Genomic DNA, 26,865 nt, shown 5'->3' on the forward strand with positions numbered 1-26,865 from the left:
ATGATAGATACCTGCAGGTTAGAGAACTTTAGTTGTCAATTTTTCTGAGTGTCAGAAAGATGTGCTTGCAAAGCCACTTCCAGTATATTCTTGTTTACAATGGCTTATATACTACAAAGCCACAGTAGACTCTGATTTCTGGCCTTCATAAAATGAGAAATCAGCATGACTTATGAGAGTAAGCAGTATTATTTGAGGTCATTCTATATCATTAATGGAAAAAGGAACAATAAAATATCGTAATAAAGAGAAATAGTTTTATAATAGTGAAGGGCCATGTTATTAGTCAGGTTTATGAGTTCTGTAGATGAGTACTCCAAGGAAGGTGGCAGAAATTCTATCAATTAGATGGGGTGCACATAAATTTCACTTAATAAAACTGACTAAATTACTTTTGGAAAAAGGGCTATAGGGAACATAGTTTTATTAGTTCTTGGGGTGAGAGGATTTGATGATCTGGTAAATACTTTTCAGCTTCTTATTGGAGTTTCCTATGAAAACCATTAGGAATAGCTAGAAATAGTTATGAATAGTCCAAAGAAAACCTGAGAGACTGAGGTGGTAGCCCAGTCAGTAATGACAAAAGTAAGTAGGATCACTGGCTCCATCCACTTTAAATGAACTTGGATAAATTATTTAACTCTCTGTATCTCAGTTTCTCATTGTTAGAAATGAGACTATAATGGTGACAGAGAGCTATGTTGGTTCCTTTGTGTTTATCTAGAGCAGGACCTGAAACAAATGGCAAGGAGTACTTGGCTCATATGAGCACCCACTGGCCTTGCATAGTAAATCTAATTCCATGGGTATTCATCATGCATGACTTGCTGGATACGTCTGCTTTTAAAACATTTAATGAAAGACATTTCACTATCTATAGTTTTATTGTGTTTGCATTAAAGAAAACAGAGTATTGAGTTGCTGAGACATGTTAAAAAAAGAATTGAATCATATGATTGTCAGGTAAAGAATGTCTGTTTCCCCACTTGTGATGATTGACTATTTACTCGCAACACTGTATACAAAGAATCCATGTGCCAACCTGACTACACCTACAGTTTATTTCTTAACACACAGGTTCAGAGACATGATTTGTAAATATTAAATATCTGAAAAATACATCACAAAATCTTGCAGTTAATAAAATGTGTTATTTTGTGTAGAAAATTTTTACCCATTCTGTTCTAAATAGATGTTGATGTGACCTTTTATTAAAAGTGTAAAAATGATTCATTTTTTGAGTGGGAATAAAATGATGATTTACCATTCAAGTGGACATTAAAAATGTTTTTGAAACCAGATATTGCATAAAACAAGCTAGAAATTAACTTGTTATGGTCTGTCTTTTTACCAAAATGCATAAACTTAAAGCTTCATCATTTCTCCATCTTCACCATGAATGCGTCACAATTTATAAAAGACATCTTATATACATGCTTAAGTTTTGGTAATTAAATAATGCCATGGTTATTTTAGCAGTCATTAAATACTCTGGGGGAAAGCCAGAGACTGGATGATTTGTGTGTGTGTGGGGGGGTGCTCATGGAAAGTTCCACTCTGAAACAATCTTCTAGCCAGGCCCTGTGGATGATTAATATCCTTTGGGTTTTTTTACCTTCATAATACTTTGTGCATACCCATAACAATGTTCTGGTTGTACTCATTTTCCTATCTATAAAATTATTGGGATTTTTTATGCTGACTTCATAACCTTCAGAGAAACTGATCACAGCAAAATATCTCCCTGCTTACAGGGAACAGCTTTCCACTGGCCTCAATTTTAATTAATGCATTTTGAAAGAAAAACATTCATCACCAATGGAAATAAGCCTCTCTGGAAGACATTTCCTAACAGCAATACCCTTTTACAAAGACCAATTTGATTATAAAGCTCTTGAGGAAGCTGAAGCTGCATCAGCTTTGTGTTCCTCAGAGTTCTGGGTCATTCTGGATTAACCTCTAATGCAGGAGCACCTGGACTGAGTTTCTAAACTCCCACTAGATATTGTATACCAGGCAAAAGCCTGTAACTTTTGACTATAACCAGACACTAGCACCTAATGCAGAATATCTAATATCTAACAGTGTAAGTATAGAATGCACATTTTGTCAGAAAAGCTATTCATTGAAATAAATGCAGTAATGAGAATATTCAGAGCAGGGAAACTCCTTGGATCTCTATAAAGACAACATACCACATGCCTTAGCAGACTTATCATGCCCCACTTAAAGGCTTCCTCCGTAAACATCAAAAATAAGGGTGAGTAAGAGGCCAAGACTCAGTCCATGTGTAATACACTGTCTAGGTAGTGAAGGGAATGATGAGAAAATATGATTACATTTTCAGCATCACAAGTAGAGAATGGTCCAACAAAGAAATGCATTGTTTACAGGAAATAGATTGCTCCAGCAATCATTATGTCACATGTCGGAAGCCAAACTCACAAAGACAAGCCTCATGTTATCCCTCAAATGGGGAGTTTAGAAAAAAAGAAATGAAAGCAAGAAGTATTTATTAACGATATGGAGGTGGCAACATGGGGGTGGGGGTTGTAGAATGAGAGAGGGTATTATGGGGGTGAATATCACCAAATCATGTGACATGCATAAAACCTCTATTAATATAGATTTCTAGGGGAAAAACCCATGCCTATGACCAGGGTTCTTCTTTACCAGAGAAAGAATAACTAGATACACCTTGTTTTAAATAAATGAGAAATTAGTTCCTTCTAGAGGGATACTGCCTAGTGAGACAACAATGGGAGACTTTTATATATTCCAGGGCTTACAGATAAAGCATGGTGAATCTATATTTAATGCAATGTTGTAGTTGTTGTTTCTTCAGAGTAATCAAAGCTACTTAACATTTTGAGAGAGCAGTCTACAGAAGAGAAATTAATTCTAATTTTTATATGGTTCTGAAAAATATAATATGGATAAAGATACAAGTACTTATCATGAAGGCAGCAGTTATAAGCAGTTGAGGTGAACACTACATCACTCATCCCTTGACTCCATGTATCAGACAATTTAAAACTGTTATTTAAAAATAATAGGAGAGTAAGGATATGATTTGTGAGTTTAAAAGTGATTGGAAAGTCTTCCTTGTGACCCAAGGAAAGCTATTAGATTGTATGGCTCCTATGTAGCTGAACTATCTTAAATATTCATTACATTTAAATGAACTTTGTTTTCTTTAGTTAGATGTCCTGTGAATGCTGTCTTAAGATGGGTTGACCTGCCACTATGAGCCTCCTGATGAAGCCAGGGCACCTCTAATGCATGGAGAAAAGAATTGTGTAATTACTTTCACAGGTGAAGAGGGAAAAAGAAAAGATGTACAAGATCCAGGCTAGCTGAGACTACATGAGATCTTGTTTCATAACTAGGATGACCTAACCTTCTGCTCTTCTTGCCCTCACCTCCCAAGTGCTAGGGTTACACATGCTTATTCATGGGGTGCTGGGATTGCACCCAAGGCTTAGTGTATACTAGGCAAGGTTGTCACCAACTGAGCTCTGCCCTAGTCTCATTTAAATTCTTAATATGAATTTAAATGGCCTGTCCTTGAGGTTCTGACAGGATATGCCCTCAGCTTTAGCCACTAAGAGGAGTTCCTGTGTACATTCACTTTTAAAAGGGCCCTGTTCACCTCCCCCCCTCTCTTTGATTCTCTGCCTGTCTTTCTGTCTCTCCTTCTCTCTCCCTCCCCCTCTATCTACCTCTCTCTTCTTTTCTGTCACTCCTGTTCCCATAGGCTGATTTCTCTTCTCCCCTCCCCCTTTTCCCACTCACTTTACCCCAGAAAAAACCCCCTCCATCCAAGGTCTGTTGCATGGTGTTTTTCTCTTGCGTGCCACTTTTTAAAAATCACAACACCATACTCAAAGTGGCAATTAAAACTGCCAAGAGTTAATCCATGCAACCTTTCACTGGAGAAACATTTCTTTATCACCTATTAAGTGTCTAGTTAAAGCATAGGTTAACAATGGGTAGTATTTATGAATTCATTTCCAAATGACAGACACCTGCCACCTTAGGTTGTGTATGATGTTGATTATCTTCATGTGAGTTGGGGAGCTAGTAGTAATTAAATAAAAATCAAAGGTCTGCTTCAAGTTCTAATATTACTCTTGTAAACTCTTAAGAGCTTGAGCAGTGGATCAGTGTCTATCCCTGGAATACAAACAGTCATTGTGTGCCCATAGCACAAAGAGGGATGCTCTCTCAGCCTGGACTCTTAGGGGAATGCCTGGACCCTACCTGAAGTGAAATGACAGACTTTAGATATCCCCTATGTGGAAGGAATTGGCAATAGGTTGGGAGGCTGGGGGGGGAAGGGGAGTGCGGGAGGAGGGGAGGGAGAGGGAACTGGGATAGACATGTAAAACAAGCTATTTAAAATTAAAATAAAAAATGATAAAAAGAAAAAAAAAGAGTTATCACATCTATGTATAACACCATGACAGTAAGTATTTACCATACAATTACAGTTTAATCTACTTATACAAATCAATTAAGTAAGTGTGTCTTTCAATGTGCAGATGATGCATTTTCCCAGTGATGAGCAATTCAGGACATCTTTGGTGCATAACAAATTGATTAAGATGTTCTATTTTGTTCAGTAAGTTTCAGATTAGGTAAGTACAGAAGAGCGCAGAGTAGCTTCCATTAGCCACACAGATGCCATGCAGGCAGCTTACCTAGGAGGGGAGAGGTATCACTAAGGTTTGGACATTCATTCCCCTATTTGAAACTCCAAGATGGACATAAAGCTTAGTTTCTGTAGGAGAATCATGGGCTCTCACTAATTCTTCTTAGCCTTTCATTTTGCCTGCTAACAAGCTGAGCGAATGTCACCCCTTTTTAGGTCTAAGTTTCCCACTCTGATTGTGACCTGAAATCATTTAAGTGTGTGAAGACACCAGTTCTCGGCTCCTCTCCCCTGAATTTCCACTTAATGGAGCTGAGGAGAGGCCATGGGCCTCAGTTACCTGGAAAGCTTCACAAGGATTTCTGTGGAGAATCATTGACTTTCACCAACTGAAAGGTAGTGAAAACTAGTTCTTGGTGTGATAAGCTGTAAGGTATTCTTAGAGGCTTAATCTTCTATGTAGTCCTTAAAAATGTTACAGAATTTCAAGCTGGTCCACTTAATATCTGTCCAAGGTATCTCCTGGGATAATGCTACTCAGGAGTCTATCGTCCTATATTTATATTTTATGTGCCCAAATTGTTACATTTACAAAAGCAGCTTTCTAAATTCTATAAAAAAGGTACTCTATCTAAAGCTCCTATCAATGAGCCAGGAGATTTTGCTTCCTTCCTCATGCCTATTAAAGAATTTTTAAAAACCCTAGAAGTGTTCTTTGGTGAGGTAGTAGCATGACCAGCTGAACTTTTGTGTAATCAAGAAAATGATTTGAATATGTTTACAAAATAAAATGGGCCAAACATAGGTATCTACCCTATGATAACCACTATGTATTTTATTGCTAAAAGTAGAGTTTTAAAAATTAGCATGAACCCAAGAAGTTAGCCACCAAAAACACCAAAAAATCAAATTAAAAAGTTGGATACAGAACTAAATAGAGAAGTCTCAATAGAGGAATCTAAAATGGCTGAAAGACACGCAAGGAAGTGCTCAACACTCTTAGCTATCAGGGAAATGCAATCAAAACAACTCTGAGATACCATCTTACACCAGCCAGAATGGCTAAAATCAAAAAAGGTCATTGACAGTCTATTCTGGAGAGGATGTGGAGAAAGAGGAACACTCCTCCATTGCTAGTGGGAGTGCAAACTTGTGTAGCCATTTTGGAAATCAGTATGACAGTTTCTCAGGAAAATGGGAATCAGTCTACCTCAAGATCCAGCAATTCTTTTCTTGGGCATATACCAAAAGAATGCACATTCATATAACAAGGACATATGTTCACAGCAGCAGTGTTGTTTGCAATAGCAAGAACCTGGAAGCAACCTAGATGCCCCTCAACCAAAGAACAGATGGAGAAAATGTGGTACATTTACACAATGGAGTATTACTCAGAGGAAAAAACAATGGAATCTTGAAATTTACAGGCAAATGGAACTGGAAGAAAACATCCTGAGTGAAGCAACCCAATCACAGAAAGATAAACAGGGTATGTACTCACTCATATATGGATATTAGACATAGAGCAAAGGATTACCAGTCTACAATCCACACCACTAGAGAAACTAGGAGACAAGGAGGACCCCAAGAGAAGAATGCATGATTCCCCAAAGAAGGGGAGGATGACAAGAATTGCTAGGTAAATTGGGAGCACAGGGCAAAGGGGAAGGGGTAGGAAGGTGGGAAGAGGAGAGGGGGAGAAGGGGGAAAGAGAACAGGAGGACTGAGACAGGGGAGGATTAGGGGAGGGCAAGAAAGAGATGCATTGATAGAGGGAGCCAGTATAGGTTTGGAGAGAGGTCTGTTACAGGGGAAATGTTAGGGGATTCACAGGGATGACCCCAACTGAGAATCTAGGCAGTGGTGGAGAGGCTGCCTTTGATGCCCTTCCCCTATAATGAGATTGATGATCACCTTGGTTGCCATTCCTAGAGCCTTCATCCAGTAGCTAATCTAAGCAGAAGTAGGCAGCCATAGCTAATCCCTGAGCCATACTCCTGGAATCCAGCTGCAGAGAGGGAGGAGGGAAGAACAAAGGAGCCAAGACAGTGCTGGAGAAATCTGTAGAAGCAGTTAACCTGACCTAGTGAGAGCACAGAGACCCCGGTCATAAAGCTAGGGAACTAGCATTGGACTGAACCAACCCCTCTGAATGTGGGTGTCAGCTAGGAAGCCAGGGCAGTCTATGGACCTTTAACAGTGGAGTCAGTGTTTATCCTTAGAGCACAAATGGGCTTTGGGATCCCATTCCCTACGGAGGGATACTATTGCACCCCAGTTAAGGGAAGGAGGACCTGGGCCCACCCCAAATGATGTGAAGGACTTTGATGGGGAGTGTTTGTGGGTGGGTCAGGGGTTGGTGGGAGAACATGGGAAGATGGGAGGGCGAGGGAATGGGGGGTTGATATGTAAATATGATTGTTTCTAAAGTAAAAATATATTTTAAAAGATTAGCTTGGTGAGTGGGGATGGTGAATGACTTTTCATTTGACCCCTTGATATTCCTGTGATATTAATTCATATTAATAAAAACATTAAAGATGACAAAGAAACTAGTAGGTGCTAGAAATTAGAATGCAAGTTGGGCATCAGTATAGAATTCATTTTTTTTTACACAGAAAAGCTTAAGGATAAAGAAGTTAAGTAATGCACACAAAATCACAAAATTTAAAAGTGGAATTGAACATGAATTTGTTCAATTCTTATTTATTTCCTTCATTATTTTAAAAACTATACTGGGTGTCTGGTTATGGTGGTGCATGCCCATGATTTCTATAAACATGGAGATAGGAGGATCAGAAGTTCAAGGTCATCCTTCATTCCATTATGAGTTCAAGGATAGTCTGGACTATGAGACCCCAACTCAAACAAACAAAAAAAATTAAGAGAAAGGGTCGAGTAATAATTGTTATTATAACAATTATGATTAGTTATTACTTACTATTTCAATCTCTGAAGACAAAGGATACACCTTAATAAAGCAGTGGCTACTCTGGAGTACGTTGTCAGATTGCTAAGGAATTCCAACAACCTTAAGGCCAGGTTACTGAGCCTAAGGAAAGTTAGGAAGTGAATAGCACTTAATATTGTAGCTATTAAGTACGAAAATATTCTACCATGGGATTGCCTGAGTAACATGCCATCATTGTATAATGAAAACTAACTCTGAGCGTATAAAACTTAAACATATTTAGGGAAAGATACTCAGAGAAGACTTTTTTAAATGTATGTTTCTATTTTCACAGCCTAGAAGAAATCCACTTCTTTAGAAACAATCCCCAAGATTAAAAAAAAAGGTTGAAAAGAGTGAATTGAAAACAAGTTACTAATACTGGCTTTGTGTGCTATTCCCTGAGAGAGGGTGTCCTATCTGTGAAAGGGGGTCACTGAACTAGTTCAGACCCTGAGCTTCTCTTGGGTGCCAGGGAGCTCTAACAAGGTGTCTGTCCCCAGGAGCACATCCTCTGCCCTCACAACCCTCTCCTTGTGGCTTGTTATGCAGGCTATGCCTCATCTACCCAAGTCTGTGTGCTAGAAGAACACTCTATACATCTAATTTGTATGAGAAGCTGAGTGATGGGAAGAGAGAAATGACAAGCTGGGCTTTTGCCATGTGGAATGGGTACCAGAAGAGAGCTGCACATGGAATGTTAGGATGGTATTGGAAAAGAATGGTCAAGACTATCAGGCAACCCAAATCAGCACTCAACAAGAGTCCTAGTTAAAAAATACACATGTATTGACTTCATTTTATGAAATATTTTTATATATGTAAGACCGTCTTCATTATTATGGAGCAGCTACAAATATGAGTAAGATAAAGCTACTAACTTTAAGACACTTATAGTTCTGAGGAAAGGAAGACATATTTTAAAGTATATATATATATATATATACATGTATATATATGTGCGCGCGCGCGTGTGTGTGTGTGTGTGTGTATGTGTATGACTATTGTTGCAAAGATGTTCAGAGCCTGTATCATCTTTGTTTTTAAGTAAAAGAAGTCATTCATAGACTGGGGACCCAGCCTCTTACAGAGGTTTGTGTTTAGTGAGTATTGCCCATCTAAAAATTTCATGTATATATACGTATCATATATTTTGCATTACTCAAACTTTCTTTTAAATCATTTTCATCTTCTCATAATAAAAATATACAATAAAAGGTATTTGACTAAGTGGAATCTTCACTTGGTAGAGTCCCTCAGAATTAGTAGACCAATAAATGGAATGATTTTCCTGAGGCCAGAAAATGTAAATGAGATACTTTGAATTACTTAAGTTTCACTTGCTCACTTCCCCACCTGAATAAAACTCTAGTACTTTCAGAGGTTTATATGTGCATTTCTGGACATTTTTAGAATATCTTTTATGCATTTTTCAGCTAGACTTTCCTTGGCTTCCTTTCTAGTACCCTAGACAGTTGGTGATCACCAAGCATTGGAATTGGGGCTAGGAAAATTTCAGTTCCTTGGCTTAGACTCAGCTCTACCATTAGAACTAATGGGAAGCCCCAGATTGTTCTACTCCCTTGCAAGAGATAAACCAAGCAGGTCCTGTTCCTGTTCTCATGGCACAGCCTTCAAACCATTTCATGGGGAAGAAAGTGTTGGTGCTGGAAACCCAGTACCTAGTTTTCAAAGGTGTTTCTAAGAATTCAGATGATATGGCACTTACTGCCTATACCTACTATCTTTTCGTATAAAGTTTAATCAGTTGTCTTGTATTTTTGTTTGCTAAACTTGGCAATTCTATCTAATGTTCTATACATGCAATTCTCTCTATAGCCTCTCCTTAGCTGAAGCCATATACAAAGCAAAGTCTCTCTCTCTCTCTCTCTCTCTCTCTCTCTCTCTCTCTCTCTCTCTCTCTCTCTCTCTCTCTCTCCTCTCTCTCTCTCGTTATGGCAGTCCTTCCTTCTCCAAATCTAAAATTACGTTGTTTATTTTTGTGTGTCTTGCAATCATCCAGCAATGTCATTTTTAATGTGTTTCAGGTGGTACCTCTCCTCAGAGCTTACCTATAGCTGCAGGATATTATCTTGACCTGAGTGAGGTTTTCCCTATTTTATTATAACCTTCCCGGAGGGCTTATCTTAGCAACTTCCATTTTGTTGGCTAGATCCTTCCAGGCAAATTGATTTATATAAAGAGGTCTCCTAACCCTATTAGTTCACTAGGCACATACAGAGTCACTTTAAACTCATAATGCAAATTAGACAGAGATGAGAATTCCCTAAAGTACATAAAAGTGCTTTATGTATCTAAATATCTTAGCAATGTTCCAAGGGGGGGGAATGGCTTGGGGGCTTAGCATTTCAGAGACATGTCATTTTGATACTGTAAAAGATGGTCCAAACAAAAGAAATCATTTGAGTAAAGTAAAAAAACAGAAATACTTGCTGGGTTTTCTTTCTTGCTGTGTATGATTTGATATGATCTGATACTACAAGTGAGGTTGGAGGCTTCACTAAGAGTTCTCAGTAGTCATGGCTGGGAGTTGATGGCTTCTTCCATAGCAGAAGCTGTATTTAATGTTGCTTAAGGGAAAATACATTTGGGAGAGGCATCTAGCCCTGTTGCATAGGCTAGTTTGTCTGAGAAGTTATTAATGCAAAAGCAGAGACAGAAGTACAGTAGGCAAAAGGGAATGAAGGCCAAAGGTGGAAGCAACGATTATGAAAATGAAAAGAAGCAGGAGAAGGAGACATTGGTCCCCAACCTTGGTGTTCTATTATAGACACTAGAGGGGATTTTTAAGATCACAATGCCCTGACCACTGTCAGATGATTAGCTCATTATCTCAAGAGATGAAGCCCATACATAGAATTTTAAAAGCTGTTTCAACATCCCCTATACTCAAACAAGATTCCAAGTTCTAGAACTGTGGTTCGGACACTTGGGACTTGCTGTCCTCTACCGCTAGAGTTTCACCAAAATCAGAACAAGATCTGCAAGTCTGGATTTGTAGCAAGTTCCCAAGTGATGTTAATGCTGTTGGCTCATGGTATGTGCTTTGAAATCAGATAATCGGTTATAAATAAATAGGTGGGAGGCAAGCAGGAGAGTTAATCACGCAAGGCTGGGTCCCTGAGTTTGGGTACATGGCAGATTTGAGAACACCATGATAAGGGGCACGCATAGGAAAATACAGCAGCTCTTTGGGTGGATGAGATTCTGAGAGAATAGAGAATGAAAAAGACTTGTTTGATGAATGAAAGTCATATATATGAAAAACAGAAAGGAAAGTGAACCATGAGGGTGCAGAGTGCCATAGTATCACAGCAGACAGGAATAGATGAGGGCAGGGGGAGGTTAAGTTTGGCTCTATTGAGACAGTCATAAAAATAAAAACCCAAGGTCCTTTCTGACCTAGGTGCATAGAGTCCTAGGTATCCCTTTTTATCTTTTTATATTTCTTATCCTCATTCAAAGGTCACATTCGGGTGATGAGCTTATGGGCAGCTCTGGAATGGCTGTGTGTAAAACACAAGAGTTCTATTATACCTCATTTACTTCGTAGGCAACAGTGAGGACCACTGTAAGGGAGAGATGCTGTGAACTTCTAGAGATGAAATCAAGAGGGCTGTTTCTTTTGATAATTGCTTCTCAAGAAAGCCACTTAGCAAATTCAACAGGCCTTCATGACAAGACAGTGCTTGTCAGGAATTTACACTGGACCCAGCACTGTCCTCAGGAAGTAGCTATGCCCTTTCTTCTCTGAGTATGCTTCTTAGAAGAAAAATATTTAGCATCTTTTGTGAGCTTGCTAAACATGTGATATTAACTCACACTGGATTTCTGAAGCAGAAGATGCATCTTTACCAATATTCCCAAGTGATAACTGTAATATATGAAGCACTTATAAAGGTATACCAAAAGGCCTATGCTATTATGAGGAAACTGAATTATAAATAAACTAAAAATAAACTCCAAGTGAAAGAGTTAATGAAGGTAGAGAGAAGACAAACGTACCTAGATAAGCTGGTCCACAGAACTTGATCTCAAGAAATTATTATTATGTCCCTAATGCCTTCGTGGCAGGTATAACCTCCAACCATAGTGCCTTTTGTTTAGTGCTTCTAAAGTATCATGATCTCCTAATCCAAAGTTCGTCTCTACCATCCAAGTCACCCTCTTCTTATAAACTCTTTCCCTCTTTATAGTTCAGCTCACGACCATTTCTTCAGAAAGTAGGTTTTAACATCACAAGACTTGATACCTACTCTTACAATGTCATGTATTTTTCACCCATGGGAATCTGCAATTATGAATTATATGCATATTTTTTGTCTCTCTCAGGCAGCCAGTGCTACATCTGATTTACTCCCCTCTGAACTCACAGTGGGCAACGCAGTGCCTGACACTGTGACACAATATTTTACCTGAGTGAATGTGTATTTGAATGACTTTGAATTTTATCTGCATGATGTAATGTGTAGCTCACGACTTCAGTATGATCAATACCAACAGCCAGAACTGAGCTGGTCATTTAAAGATCCTGCCACTCAAAGGGTGGTATAAACTTTGATGCTAAACTCTGAACATTCAGTGAGCCCTGCATCTGTCACAGATACCCAGACCTGCATCAAGGGCTTTCTGAAGCTCTGAGAATGCTTGAAACACATTTCTGGCTCTCCAGGACTCAGAGCCTACAGTCTTCACTTAGAATCTATGAAAGATAAATCCAGGATCCCTGGTCAGCACCAAAATCTATGATGCTTATTTCCTTGTATAAAATGGCACTCTGTGTTTACAGAGTGTACACGCAACTTCCTGTGCATTTTCTTATTCTTCTTTTTTATTTCTATGCTTTAAACAATCTCTAGAATGCTTACAGCAGCTAACACACTGTAAGTGCCATATAAATAGTTAACGCACATGAGCTATTTAGGGAATAATAAAAAGAAAAAATGTGTATAGGTATGCAATGAGTTACTATCTAAGGTTTTCCATTGGTGGTTGGTAAAATCTCCAGCTTCTGAGCTCAGAGACCTCATGCTGCCTGCAGCTTTTGTGACAGCAGGGGTGAGTTAGATGATCATAGGTAGATGGGTCCTCTCTCTTTTAGGATAAAGCCTGAGCGGAAACACTGGCTGCTCCCTTCCATAGCATTCATGTAAACACAAACTTTTTCTTTTTTTGAGTACAGCTTGTTAGGTACAGCTCAGCACGACAATGAGTCTTGATTTCATTGAGGAACTCTGAAAACTCACAGATTGCCATGCCACATTAAAGGGCACATTCCCCAGATTGCTATGTTTCACCTCCCTCGGGTATTCTCGATGCAAGTGTGGTACCTATGTGTTGTGTTCTTTGATGCTGTGAACGTACTTAGGACACAAGAGTTCAATGTTGAGGCAGCTATTCAGTACCCATAAAACAGCTTGAGAAAAATGCTACTTTTTAAAAGGGCTCAATATAATTTCAATATTTTCAGGGTTTGCTGAATGCCCATAATTAGTTTTAAGCTTCACCATGTGACTGAGCCACCCATACATGATTGGGGACAGAACTTTTCAATGTAGAAGAGTTACCTGATAATTTGCCACATGTTTCCTTGATGTTCCCCTTCAAAAACCTATTTTCTGCTAATATTTCTGCTTTAAAACGAATACATGATGGTCTAAGCTCAAGTCATGGCTTAAAATATTGAGGCCCACCTTAGAGCTAAGATAGGGGCATCTCAAACTCTGGAGTGCATTTAGAGAAGACACTGAAGTGTGATTCATGAACTTTTTTAGGGGGGACAATCTAGTAGTTTCAGACGTCACTTCAAAAATGTTTATGTTGAGCACATCCAAGTACATCTGAACATAGCTGAAATAGGTCTGCACACAAGCTGATCATTTAGTTCTAAAACTCATTTAAAATCAGTGTAGCCCAATCATGTTGCAACAGCCAGTGGATGAAGAATTCCAAATGCTACCAAACGCATTGGAAGGAATTGCTGTATTAAAGTTGAAATGATGAAAGAAAACTCATTACAGTGTATCATGCCTTCAAGCAGGTGAAGAGGCAAAGGAGTGCTTTTAAGGGGGCATCTGAAGGCATTAGGCCCTTCATGCACATCTAGTACATCACTCTGACTTCCATCCCTGCCTCTATTCCCAGCCGCTGGTGTCCTGCAGCCTCAAGGAACTCCTCAGATCAGCAAAGAGTAGAAAAATGAGAAGAAGAGTGTGGGAAATTAATCTTCTATCCCTCGCTGCCCTTCTATCTATTCATTCATTTATTAAGCGCTTCGTTTAAAATGTCATATTAAGCAAGGTGACCCAGACTTAGAAATACAAGAATTACAATGTCTTTCACAAGCAGATATTTTTAAGAGTGTGTGAGTATGTTTCAGACTATAAAACTAGATTGGAGACTGTGAGAGGGAAGAGGGCTATGGGGAGGCAGCAACAAACACATGTGACAGAGTAGAAAGGAATCTACTGGAGGTGTTAAGAGCCCAGGAAGGCAGATGGAGTGCAGAGGAGCAAAAGCAACAGAAGAATCAACATAAATAGACTTCTCTTGAAGTGCATCGATAAAATCTAGTACTTTGCATGCTTATTAAAATATTTGTGAAAATGTGCAGTATGTTAAAACTGCAATGGGCATAAGTGCATATGAATATTTAATTTGGTTTAAGGCAGTTTTTTGCTGCAGTCAGCGAGCAGGAGGTAGGCCCATACTGAGAATGTTTGACCACAATCTGTGTATTCACAGATTACTGAATAAATAAATTCCTGGTAGATAGGAGTCAGGTAGTTAGGAATAGGTGATCAGTGTTTTTCAATACCATCATTCAAATCTACTGCAAACCCATATTATAAGACATAATATGTGTAGGAATGTTGGCTAACACAAATAAGAGAACTTTGCTAGGTGACAAGAATTCCTGTGATTTCTTGGCTTAGCTCTGTCAATTTCCCATACACACACACACACACAAAATCTGACACCAGAATAGATGAGATCAATAAGTCACTAACATGTGTTCAAAGAATTAACACTAGAATCAAGGTCTCCTGAATATTTCTCTTTAAAGTGCATTGAATTAGCTCGTGTTATCTCATCAACACCCCCCACCTCCTTGGTGCTAGAGCAAGCCAGAAAAGCATTCTTGACACATGAGCCCCTAGCTCAAAACCTTGGGTAACTTTCCGAATTCTCACATTTAGCAGATCCTAGAGCCAAATACCTCTTTGTTCTTAGCTGAGGGGAGATGATACAAAAGGTGAAATCATGTGCCAATGAGTAATTTGCTAAATTTGTAGCAGCTGCCATGTTAGGTACATTGCTGGAGTTTGCCCTGACTGGAGTGTCACCCTGCCATCTTTCTATAAGCCGATCACTGCCAGCAAGCAAGGGGAGTGACCTGAAAATAACTGGGGAAGTATGGCTGCGCTCCTTCCTTCCTTCCTTCCTTCCTTCCTTCCTTCCTTCCTTCCTTCCTTCCTTCCTTCCTTCCTTCCTTCCCCCTTCCTCTTTCCTTTGTCAGAAAGTCTGTTGTTCATTGTTAAAGAGAACAGTGCAGAGAACAATAAGACCCATAGTGTGTTGTAATTAGGCTTTGGAGCTACACAGGCTTGGGCTTAAGTCTAATATGTGCATTAGCTTGGAGATCACAAGGAAATCAGTGAAGCACCTTGGTTTTTCCCTATAAAATGGGAGTACAATTTATATAAATTTAACGGTACACTGTGAAGATAACATCAGGAAACCTTTAGGACACAAAGAGAATATTTAATATGGCTGGAACTTTTCTCCCTTATTGGGAGGCAGAATTAGAAAGGTAGCTTAAATAACAGTATCTGAAAGTGATCTATTTTAGCATGATTCTGTTTTAGAATGAATTAAGGGTAGAAGCAAAGATGCTGACCATAGCTTTTCAAGTTGGCTCAAGTCCCCCTTCCATTGAAGACCTTCCAAAAAATGGATAATGGGCTTAACAAGCACTGTCTTTTATTGACAATCAGGAATGTGTATCTTTGCTCCTATTTATAAGTGTGGCATATTGATGTATAAATGGATTTTAAAATGTGTCCATATGGGTGGAAGTTAGTGTAATTTAATGAGAGGGACAGGCTGTAGAGAAAGCCAATGTGAACTTACTCTTTTTGAGTAGCTGGGAAGTTCCTGAGATTTAGAACCCCCTGTATCTGCTTTATCTGGACTACCTCTACTTTTACTGTAAGTAACTGGGCCGGCATGAGAATTGCCACTTCCACTGTAGAAAAGTGAGATTATGATGACTTGTCTAAGAAACAGGGAAACATTATCTGTAACCTCCCAAGTTGTGTAAATGATGATGAAAACATTTATTACACTCTAGAACAGCTCATAAATACATATCCTTGGTATCCATTTGATCTTTAAAAAACAGAATTGTTAAACAGTATTCAAGAATTTTACTTAAAAATTCAGTCTAGCCACATTGTATTGCTTTACCTAATGTCTATATTTGACTGCTCTATATGTGCATGTATTGAAGGTAAGAGTCTTTCACTTATGAGGTTAAAACACTTTAGAGACATTTGTAAAAAAAAGTAATATTTGAAAATGGAAGCATGTCACAAAGGTTGATAATAATTTTGTGACATCGAATGAATGAATTGATTACTAAACTAGTCAATAAGCATTCACTGTAAATGTAGTCTATAGATGTAGTTAAGGTTGGGGAGGAGAGAAGGATTGCTCAAAGGAAATAATACATGACCCTTGTGCTCATCTGAGCCTACACCATAGAGATCAGAATAAAATAAAGATTAAAGAATTCATATTACATAGTGTGTTTCTGATTTTACAGACTTTTATGTGTTTTCAAAGCCTGGATCAATTTGATTACCCCTGTAGTATTCTAGGCCAAGTGCTGCTTTTTTCATGTTGGGTATCTCCCAGGTGGATTTTTCCATTTTGGCCAATTTATGTGACCCCATTTGTCTGAATCTCGTTCTTAGGATTCTTATGTCCACCAGATCTAAACCTTTCTGAGTTCAGGCCAAGCCGGCCATTTTAAAACTTTGATCATCACAACTCAGGTTTTGACGACTTCTCTCTGTCAGTCACTGTTTACCTAGTTCTATTCCATCTTGAGCCCTCACCGATTTCCCCTTTGAAGCCAAGTGATTGACAGTTCCTATTCACACTGTCCAGCTGCTACTGTTTATCTTGACATTTCCCTAAACTTGTGATTCCTTCCTACTGTTGGATTTTCCCAGCACAGAAGTTTTTAATGTTGGACAGGAGTAGGAATATTGATGAAAGGCAGCAAAACAGAATGAAATAAGGAGATGTTTACGTGGGAAATTTCTTCTCTCGTCTTTAAAGACAATAGTGATTGGGCTTTTGAGTACCAGCATCATGGAGATACACCTTGAGACACATTGCCATGAGGGAACTAAAATATTTGAAAACAATACAGAATCAAGAAGAAGGTCATCTCACTTTGCTCTCTGCCAGAGAGTTCTGCTCCTGTGCTCCCATGGAGGCTCTTGTGGCAAAATTCTAGGCTTCTGTGCTCCTTACAGAACAGGGGTTTATACTGTGTGAGTACCTGTGAGATTATTTCTAGCCTTGAGAGGGTTTGTTGTTCTTAGAATACCCCAAAAGTCTCATTTACTCCAAGATAGCTTAAAGACATACCCCCCATGGCCCATTGAAGCCATAAACACTGACTCAAACCAGGACAGTTGAGGATACAGCTAAATGAGAACACCAGTCCATATGTGACAGTTCTGTCCCTTCTATGAGTAATAGACTAATCCCATTACTCAATAAACTTGTAATGAGTTACTCTTTTTCTTTATGACTACTCATAGAGTCCTGCCTATATGTCCATCAACCATCCATTCAGTCAGTCAGCAGTCAATCATAAAGTGTAGAGGTAGGTGTTGGCGCAGGAGTGCACACAATTGCAGAGTCTATGCTTGCAAGTTACTTTTGTCTTGGTGAACAAAAATGCTGACATCCACTTCCTTGAAACTCACTGGAAGTAAGACCATTTGTCTTGCCATCGTTACATCTCATGTGTCTAAAAGACTGCACAGCAAGTCACGCGGGCTCAACTAAAAAGTATTAGATGAATAAAAAGAATACCACCGAGATTGGTATTGCAAATATCAAGGTGATATTGCCACACAAACAAAATGTCCACAGCTGCTAACTGGATGAAACTTTTCCACTTGGAGAGTATTGTTGAATAAAGCAATTGAGATGCAACTAATTAGACATATTAATGACCTGCAAACTTGACTCGATAGGGAAAACAAACTGAAGTGTGACTATGATGCAGCTCAAATCTTTCTTTACATATTGGCACCAGAAGGAACTGGGTTAGGACAATAGGTGAGAAAGTCTACCTCTCCACCACATCCTTTCCTTGGCAAGCAGTGATGGTGATGGCAAGGAGTGGTGAAATGAAAAGCATGCTGCCCAACCAGTCTCCATCACGCACCATCGTTAGCACAAAGCAGGCAATCCCTTCACCTAGTGTAAGCTAATGACTCATCTTTCTGCTGTCCTTAGACCTCAGGGGCTGCTCAGCTTGGTAAAGCTGAGACAAGGTAAGCCTCTGGATCCCTGCAAACAAAGTACCATGCTCAAAGGAGGCCAGGCAAGGTGTTCCTACCTGTACTGAATTGTTGCTTAACTCAGAGACAAGCATTTTCTCTTAAAAGTCCTGAGGAAGTTATATGCAGTTTTTATACTGGTGACTCTATCAAATAAATAAATGGGCATTGTGATATTCTGTAGTGGTCTTTCCGGTTCCATTACTTCCATAGATACACACATACAGCCCCACATACATCATTTTCTTCTTGGGAAACACCTGTCTTGGGAGTTCTTGGAGACATAGCTCCTGAGCACCAATAGGGTCAAGCACACCAATGGTGCAGTGAGTCTTTTGGAAGTCACATTTGTCCCCGACTCTTCAGTTACCTGCAGACTGCATGCCTCATTGGCTGCAGCATCTCAGTCCGAACAGTGTAGAATGAATTTAGGAATCTCATTGAGTGTCAAAATTTGACTTGACAGTCCAAACAGTATGGTAATTTAATGTTGAAATGCCTTGTACTTTCTGCTGATTGTGAACTTTCTACTTTACTTTTGTTAAGTGGCAGCTATAATGAATCTTCTTTGGGTCTGGGATACTTGATGGGATAGGAATGACATACTAAGCAAATTGATGCATCAGTTAAGCACACATCCCTGCTCTGATTCATAGAAAACCCCTACTTCTTTTGATATGCAGACGCACACGCACGCACACACACACACATACACATACACAGAGACACACACAATTCCTGGAATCCCTGCCACATTCATAACCCACAGACATAACCACAGGGCAGCAAAATTCCATGACCACCCCTGTAAAAAAAATCAAGCCAGGCTGAAGATGCGAAAAGGTGAATATGATGCCAGGTGAATGTGTAATCAGTAATAAGAAATACATTGAGCCCCATTATGAAAAGAAATCCCCCAATTGTTCAGGACACTCCCTCCCCCTTCCATCCACGGATTTATTAACCCTGAACAAAGATGTAACTGCAGGGTCTCAAAAAACTTTTTTCTTTGTCTTTTCTTTTTCTTTTTTTCTTTTTTTAGTGTTTGATTTGGCTTTGAATTTCTTATCTAGTTGTACGGTTCATCGCACATTTTCTTTGCTCAGTCGCCCATCATTTCCCCTCCACCCCTCCAGAAATGAAAGAAGCCATCGCTTCTGAACGTTAAGGATGAGACCTCTGCATTTTCTTTGCTTGTTTAGGGCAAGAAATGAAGTGCCGCCTCTTTAAGTGGCAGAAGCATGCAGGAGGAGCATACCTTTAATTTAGTGTTGGGATACCTTACTTGCACCCTGGCTGTTGTCTTATTGGAGACGGCAGCCTGCCTGAGATCCTCTAGCACTGAAATAATATCATCCAGCACGCATTTCTTATCCTGATTTCTCAATACACACAGATGGGAAAAAGTATAATTATAGCCCTTGTGGTTCACCTTCATTTCCAGCACGGCTCGGTGGGTCTGCAGGATCCCCTCAGCCTGGAGCAAAATATTGTCCCCGGGTGAGGAGAGGAGGATCACCCTGCCATACCTCCCAGGGGTGTGTAAGTCCGAATAGAGCTGGCTTTTGGACTGGTCCAGGGGGAAAAGGCTGCTGGCTAGGCTGCGCTCGATCTTGGCCAGGCTGTGGCTGGGAGCAACCAGGCGCTCCAGGTCGCCCTCGATCTGGAAGCGGTTGAGCGCGCTGAGGCCGAAGGTGATGGTCAGGACTGCCGGCACGGTGAGGAAAAAGACCGGGTGCCGGCTCACGCACAAGCCCAGCCTGTGGCAGAATGACTGGAGCCCTCTGCGAAGCACCTGCCGCAGCATCCTCCTCCCGATCCAGCTCGCAGGCGCTCCCGGCCGTCTTAAAAAGCACATGTGACATGTGTAAGCGCTGGGGCTACCTCCTCTCTCCCCCATCCCATTTCCCCCAGGGATCAGCCCCCTCCCCCGCCCGCCACCGCCTCCTCCCCGCCCCCTCCCCGCGCACACCCCGCAACCGCTCCGCCCGGTCTTCCCCCGGCCCCACCTCCATGCGCTCTTACTACTCTTTCAAACACTGCAGCAAGTTGCAGCAAGGCCGGGCAAGTCTCAAGTCTCGGGAGCGCGCGTGGGGGACCGGACGGCGGGAGCTGCGGGGGCTGGCAGGGCCCACCCGGGGTCCCCGGCCTCCCCGCGCCCTGGCCGGCGCGCGCTCGCGCTGCCTCTCACCGCATGAGCCGCGTCCCCTCGTTCTAGCCCTTCTTCATGTCGCTGCTGCAGTCCCCCCGGCCTCCCTCGTTGGAGGTGGCGGTTCTGCGCGGAGCGTCCCACAGATGTGGATTTCCTTTCTGTCCCGATGGGGTTCGGTGTCTAACTGGGACCATGTGCCTCGCGGTGTTGTAAGAAGCAGACATGTGCCCCGTGGCGCGGAGGGAGGGCGGGAGTAGAAGAGGGGGGTGGTGGTGGCAGCAGGGAAGCTTTTCTGTTTTTAAGATGCTGACAGTTATTTTTAGAGTTTTGTTTTCCTTCTCTTCTCGGCTGGAGTGAATGGAAGTGGTAAAGGGTGAAGGCACTGCTGGCCCGTGGAAGCAGGGGCCATCAGAATCATGGGGGTGGGGGGAGGTGGAGTTCCACGCCTCCTCCAGAGGGCAGATTGCAAGCTCCTCTTAGAGCCCTGTGCCCTCGAATTCTGTCTTTTGTTCAAAGAAAAGGGAACAGAGAGGATGATGCTGCATTTTTAACATTCCACAAAACATGCAAGGGCTTTCCTCGCAACACTTTCCAGGCTGCCTTGCAGAGGCCTGCCAGAGACCCCATCCATGCCAGTGCTCTGGGCTCTAGACATCTTCATCATCGCTATGTAGGTTGGGGAAGAGGCATTTACCAATGGAAGTGTGTGTGTGTGGGGGGCTTCTCCCTAAGTATTACACCAAAGTTCTGTAAGTGTGAGGGTTCAGGACCTAAAGTTCTTAGTGCTGATCTTTTCCCCAAGTCCTCTTTGCCTCATTACAGCCACTTCAGAACTTTTAGTTTAGGATAATTTTCTTCTATCAGCCTAATTTCAGAAGCAGAACTTTCAGAGACTCAGGGGGCAGTTTCGCCTGAAGAAAGAGAGCTAGGTGGGCAGGGGCAACAGACTGCAGATCTTGCAGAAAACACTAAGTCTCCATCATAGAGAAAGGAAGCTTGCCCGATGCTGTCCTCAGTGTTCCTAAGTGTGAAGACCAGGAACTCACACCAGCAGACCAGATCAATTTCAAATTTGGAATTTTAAACCTGCTGGGGTATTCATAAGTTCCTCTTGTGGGGGAAAAACAAAACAAAACAAACAAGCAAGATGGAAAAATCCTGAGAACAAGTTGTGCAGCTTGATTGTGAGCTGATTTTCCCAGTTTGGAATGACTTCCTTAGTAAAGAGAGTATCTCAATGGATCCCTTTTGCTCACTCTCTTAGTAACAACCAGAGACCCATTTTCCATTAGCCGCTTAGAGGGGCACACATCTCAGCACACAAACAAGCTGATGTGCTCATTTTCCAAAGAGATATTTTATATATTCAGTTTTCTTTATTAGAAGTGATCCCTCAGCTAAGGCAGCAAATAAAACGGCCTGGTCTAGGAGAAAGGATAAATAGGACTGTGTAAATAAGATCGTAGAAAAATTCCAGACTTACAAAACTGAACGTGATCCTGATGATTTGTTAGGGAAATAGTTTCTGTAATCATCTTGGTGTTTCACCAGCCAGCCCAAGCTACAAGCTTCTTCACATCTAAGGCCTTCGCAATTTTCCTGGAAGGTCATTCTACTGTTAGACTGCCACACTTTGTGTGGAGCTGAATTCAGTGCCTTTGCACTCTCCCTAAAAAGGAAGACTTTTTTTTTGTTTCCAACCATCAGATTTTAATACCAATTATAATGTGTACCATTAGTGTTACATGATCTGAAACTTTTGGGTATTCAGCAAAAACAAAAGGTATTTGTATCAGGGTTGGAGAGAAGGCTCATCAATTAAGAGCACATATTATGGCAAAGGACATGGGTTTGATTCTTAGAGCTCACCTGGTGGCTCACAACCATCAGTAACTCCAGGTCCAGGGAACCAGTGTCCTCTTCTGACCTCCACAGCAATAGGCATGCATGTGGCAGGAAAAACACTCATATACACATAAAATAAATGAATCTTTAATGATTTTCTTCTCTCTCTTTATTATATTAAAGATACTTAGTCATATTCTTTGCATGCAATTTTCTAAGAAACTGTCTTGAAAAAAACACAACAATAAGATTTGGGAATGTACTCTGTTGAATAAGTTACCTATTCTATCTTGTGAACAAGGACCTTAGACAGTCAGGAGATCAGTGGTTTTCCAGGCGACACCCAGAGTTGTTACTGAAGTTGGAACTGATATCTGGGTATTTTCTTCCTCAGTGCATCATGTTCCCCCTGGTACCAACAGTAGACATCCACCCCACTTCTCATAATATACAATACATAGTTATTCTGTCCTAGATTTCTCTTTGCACTTACTTCATTTCCTTGCCTAATAGATTCATTATAATTTTGGTGGAAAGTATTACAGTATGTAATTGACTAAAAATTAAGTATAATAGCTTGCTAAAATGAATGACTGTTATAAATACATATCATGTGGAATACATGGAAGTATATTAATTCACTGTTAAATGAAAACTATATACAGTATGAAGTCACCTGAAAAGATAAAGGCATATATGCGCAAATGAAAGATAAAGGTGGCATTAAAATGTCTCTATTTATAATTTGATGATGAGACCGATGGTGACAATAAATATGGCTTGAACTTAGACACTTTAGATTGTAGAAAATTTTACAAAGTATATGAAGTCAACTTTAACTATCATCCAATTTTTCCATTATTAAAATGTTAGTATAGTATAGTCAATATAGTTATTACTTTAATTTCTAAATCATCTTTTTTTTCTGTCCCAGGATTTCCATCAGCAAATCCACATAATATTTAGTGATTGTGTTTCCTTTCATTTCTTTTAGTTGGGAGAGTGTCTCAGATAGTCCTTGCTTTTGATTGATCTACTTGAAACTTTTGAGGAGAATTCATGTGGTCCTTTTAGATTTTTTTCCCTGATGGGAGCTATGGGATATTTCTCTCATGAAAGATGCAGTTTAATGAAGGACAAACACAGTGGTAAAGTGATGCTTTTGTATCACATCAAGGTTGTGTTCTATAAATATGACTCTTAATGTGAGCTCAAATGCTTGCCTGGGATCCTGTTTACTAGCTTTCTTCATTGTGAAATTAACCATAGTCCAATATTTTTGAGAGGAAATTGTTACCTGCAGCTACTGTAGAGTAGTGTGGAGAGCTAGCACTACCTTTTTCCTCCTCAGAGTTGGATATGCAAATCATTTGAAATTCTTCTATGCAGGATGCTGATATATATATATATATACACATATATATCTTTATAATTATAGACTGTTTGATTACTAAAATTATTCTGAATTTAGCATTTGACACTTTCAGGACACACCCTCCAATGTCCTTTTGACATACCCTATTGTTATAGGATGCCATTTTTCTCTCTTAAAAAAGCATTCACTAAAAAAAAAGCATTCATTCCTTTATAATCTTACAGGATGCTCCAGGCTCATCTTGTGTCTTCCATGACTGGTTCTAGAATTAGCCACGTTTTCTAGAAGTCTTGAGTGTTTTTATTTGGATTGTGTTGTATTGAGAATTACATTGGAAACACATATTTGGCTGTTTGCTTGCTGACTGGCACTCTTTTTACCCCCTCTCATAGACAGAGATGGATATATGTATATACATAGTCTACATACATGTTCTTTGTTACTATGTTAAACTAATACAGTTTGTGTTCACACAAAAACATTTACATTGATGCCCCTGCCATAGAATAGTGCTACACAGACTGCTGCAGTCCATCTCTCTTGCTAACGTGTAACCTGAGTTCCACAATGAAAAACCTGGCTTTTGAGGTGACTTTCAAGTTTGTCTATGAAAAAAATGTATCAATTTTTGTTAGAAATAAAAACAGCTAAAATGAAGAAGGAAGAGCATAGTTTCTGCTACTTTTGATACTTGTGAGAACCTACTGTTAAATATTACCAGAGATTCATTAGAAGAGACAAATTATATGCTAAGAAAGAAAGAAATTAGAAATAATCACTCTTCACCAAAATATCAGTGGATATCAACCACATGATAATTCTAATGGGAGGTTCTTTGTTTCTGCAGGGTCCTGCCAACTAGAAAGCTGCAAATAAACACACAGACACCATATTAATTATGAATCTGTTGGCCAGTGACTTGGGCTTCTTATTGGGTAGGTCTGTCTTAATTATTAGCCCATATCTACTAACCTATGTATTTCTACATGGTCTTCTGTTACTGGAGAATGCCTGACTCGGGTCCTGTCTTCCGAGGCTCACATGACGACTCCTTTCTGCCTACACTTCCCAAAATTCTCCTAGTCTGATAGCCCTACCTATCCTTCCTGCCTGACCAATAGCCAAACAGTGCTTCATTCATTAACCAATAAGAGAAACATATGCACAGTATACATCCCCATCATAGAATTCTTTCAAACATGGCTTTAAAAAGCTTAACAGAAAGCTAAGTGCAGCTGTATTTAGGGATGTATAGGTAACAGCACAATAATAATGTTTAATTCACATAGCCTTCATTTCTTAGTGTGTTGGTCAAAATCAGTTTTCATGGCTTTGAACCAATTAGAATTTATCTGGTGGTTCTTTTGTAGAAAGGGCCTCAGGAGGATAAGGAGTGTATCCACAGTTAACTAAGGAGATGTTGAGTGAGACAGACCGTCTACTCTCAGACCCTCACTCTCCTTATTTGTAAACCTGGAATGCGTTAACACACGCAGTCAGGGTTGACCCTCATTGGAACTCTGCGAGTCTGACGAGCCGATTGCAACTACAGTAGCAACTATAACAAGGCTCCAAATCCCATCAGATACAAAAAAAATCTATACGGTGCTCAAAGTTAATATTTATAGTGGATATTCCTGGTTGGCAGGGGAAGGGAGAAGGCAGGGTTTGGTTCTGGGTTCATTAACTTTCAACCAGTGACATTCAAGGTCATTCCTGAGGTTGTTTCTTAGCCAAGTGAGTGAAAGGGAAAAAAGCACATCAGAGAGGTGTGATGGCTTGGGCAGAGAGTGGCAGTCATCTTCTTTTGGTACTTAATCATTGGTGGGATGCTTAAGATGCAGTGTAGCAGTGGGGTCTCAAAAGGGGCAATGAAGGCAAGGACCAAGCAACACATTCTCCCACCACATTCCTACATTCTCTGGCCTTGTCCACCCCGACTCCCTGCTGTGTGCTCAGCACAACATGTGACTCCCTTCTGACCTTTCACCCAGGACTTACTTATCCAGTGCCCTGTGAGCGAGGCTAGGCATGCGTTTCATGAAGCCATTTTCTAGCCTTCAGTGGTGATTTCAAGGAGTGTTCATTCCCAAGGTTAGCAGTACCTATTATTTGGGCTTGTTATATCCCAGAGATCTTCACCAGACATATATGTACTTTAGAGTCAATTCCAATCTTCAGGATTTTGGATTGTTTCCTGCTGCAGCTGGCTAAATTAACAAGGATATTCAACATCTCCTGAACATAGGAAGGTAGTGCAAAGAACGACAGCTGCAGAACTAGTTGATTCAGAGATTCAAAGGCAGTATAAGCAACCCAGGTCCTCTCCCTCATCGGGGTTGGCATTTTGCACTGGTATTGCACAAAGGCAAGACATGCAGACAAAACAAGATTCAGTGGAAGAAGAAACTGCTTCAGCCTTCAAAGAGTAAAGAGGCCTTTCCCAGAAAACTCCCGGTGGAGTTCTTAGTAAGCCTTATTTCCCACGCCTATGTATGAATGAATCACTAGCGATAGGAATGATAACAGTGTAATTGGCTTAGGCCAACCTGGACTCTTACTGGGCTGGGAATGGGGCCAGCTCCATCACTGAGCTTGTTGTCATGTGTGAATTTTATCTTAGATGTGTTTTGTTTGACAGCAACTTTTCTCTATGAAGAAGCATGGTATGGTGCAGATGTTTGGATATTTGGCAGGTAAGAGTAACCTCTGAGTAGATTTTTCTGCACGAAGCAGGTTTGTATAAGAGATCCTGCTTTCTGAACTGAAAGTATATTAAAGGAAGAAGTGATCTCTTATTTTAGTTTTCCCCTTGTCAGTTTTGCAAAGTTTTATAATTGGATAGAAAGAAAATCTATATAAATAACAAGCAAACATATTATTCTCTTAGAAAACGCAACTCTCATAATCACTTGAGATAGAACTTACTGATATACAGAGCCTCACAAATGTCTTTGTTATAAGTTTGGATAGGATTTGAAGCTGGGAGGAGGCTCAGGGCAGGGGGAGTGGAGGGGGGTGTAAGAGCACTCGCTGTAGACCTGAATTCAAATCTACATAACATGTGGATATGGTAACAAATGTCTGTAAGCCCAGAGGGGGCTGGAGAAGGGCAGATCCTGATAGCTCATGCTATGTGTTTAAAATGTGAACTAAACACCATTTTCATTCTAATAGCAAATATTCAGCTAGATACTATTAAATGAGGAAAGACCATACTGACCCATGAGTTACAAGTGCCAAAACAAGCTCTTTATGTCATGACCTGTATTTTCATCT

At 40.3% G+C, this 26,865-nt stretch overlaps 1 protein-coding gene across 3 annotated transcripts in view; it reads right to left on the minus strand.

Moving 5' to 3' along the window:
* Ptchd4 (patched domain containing 4) overlaps positions 1–20,609 on the minus strand; it is a 183,023-nt gene extending 162,414 nt beyond the window's left edge. The window contains exons 1-2 of one of the 3 annotated variants that reach the window (XM_013115140.3): positions 20,406–20,609; positions 19,473–20,058 (exon numbers count right to left, since the gene is read on the minus strand). In XM_013115140.3, coding sequence (XP_012970594.1) covers positions 19,473–20,058; positions 20,406–20,410 — 591 coding nt within the window. In that variant the 5' untranslated portion in view covers positions 20,411–20,609. Of the gene's footprint in view, positions 1–19,472; positions 20,083–20,405 lie in introns of those variants that run through there. The other 2 variants (XM_005072295.4, XM_005072294.4) reach the window with 2 other exon arrangements.
* Between the last annotated feature and the right edge of the window lie 6,256 nt (positions 20,610–26,865).

The sequence above is a fragment of the Mesocricetus auratus genome, unplaced genomic scaffold, assembly GCF_017639785.1.
Source record: "Mesocricetus auratus isolate SY011 unplaced genomic scaffold, BCM_Maur_2.0 Super-Scaffold_100021, whole genome shotgun sequence".
NCBI lineage: Eukaryota > Metazoa > Chordata > Mammalia > Rodentia > Cricetidae > Mesocricetus > Mesocricetus auratus.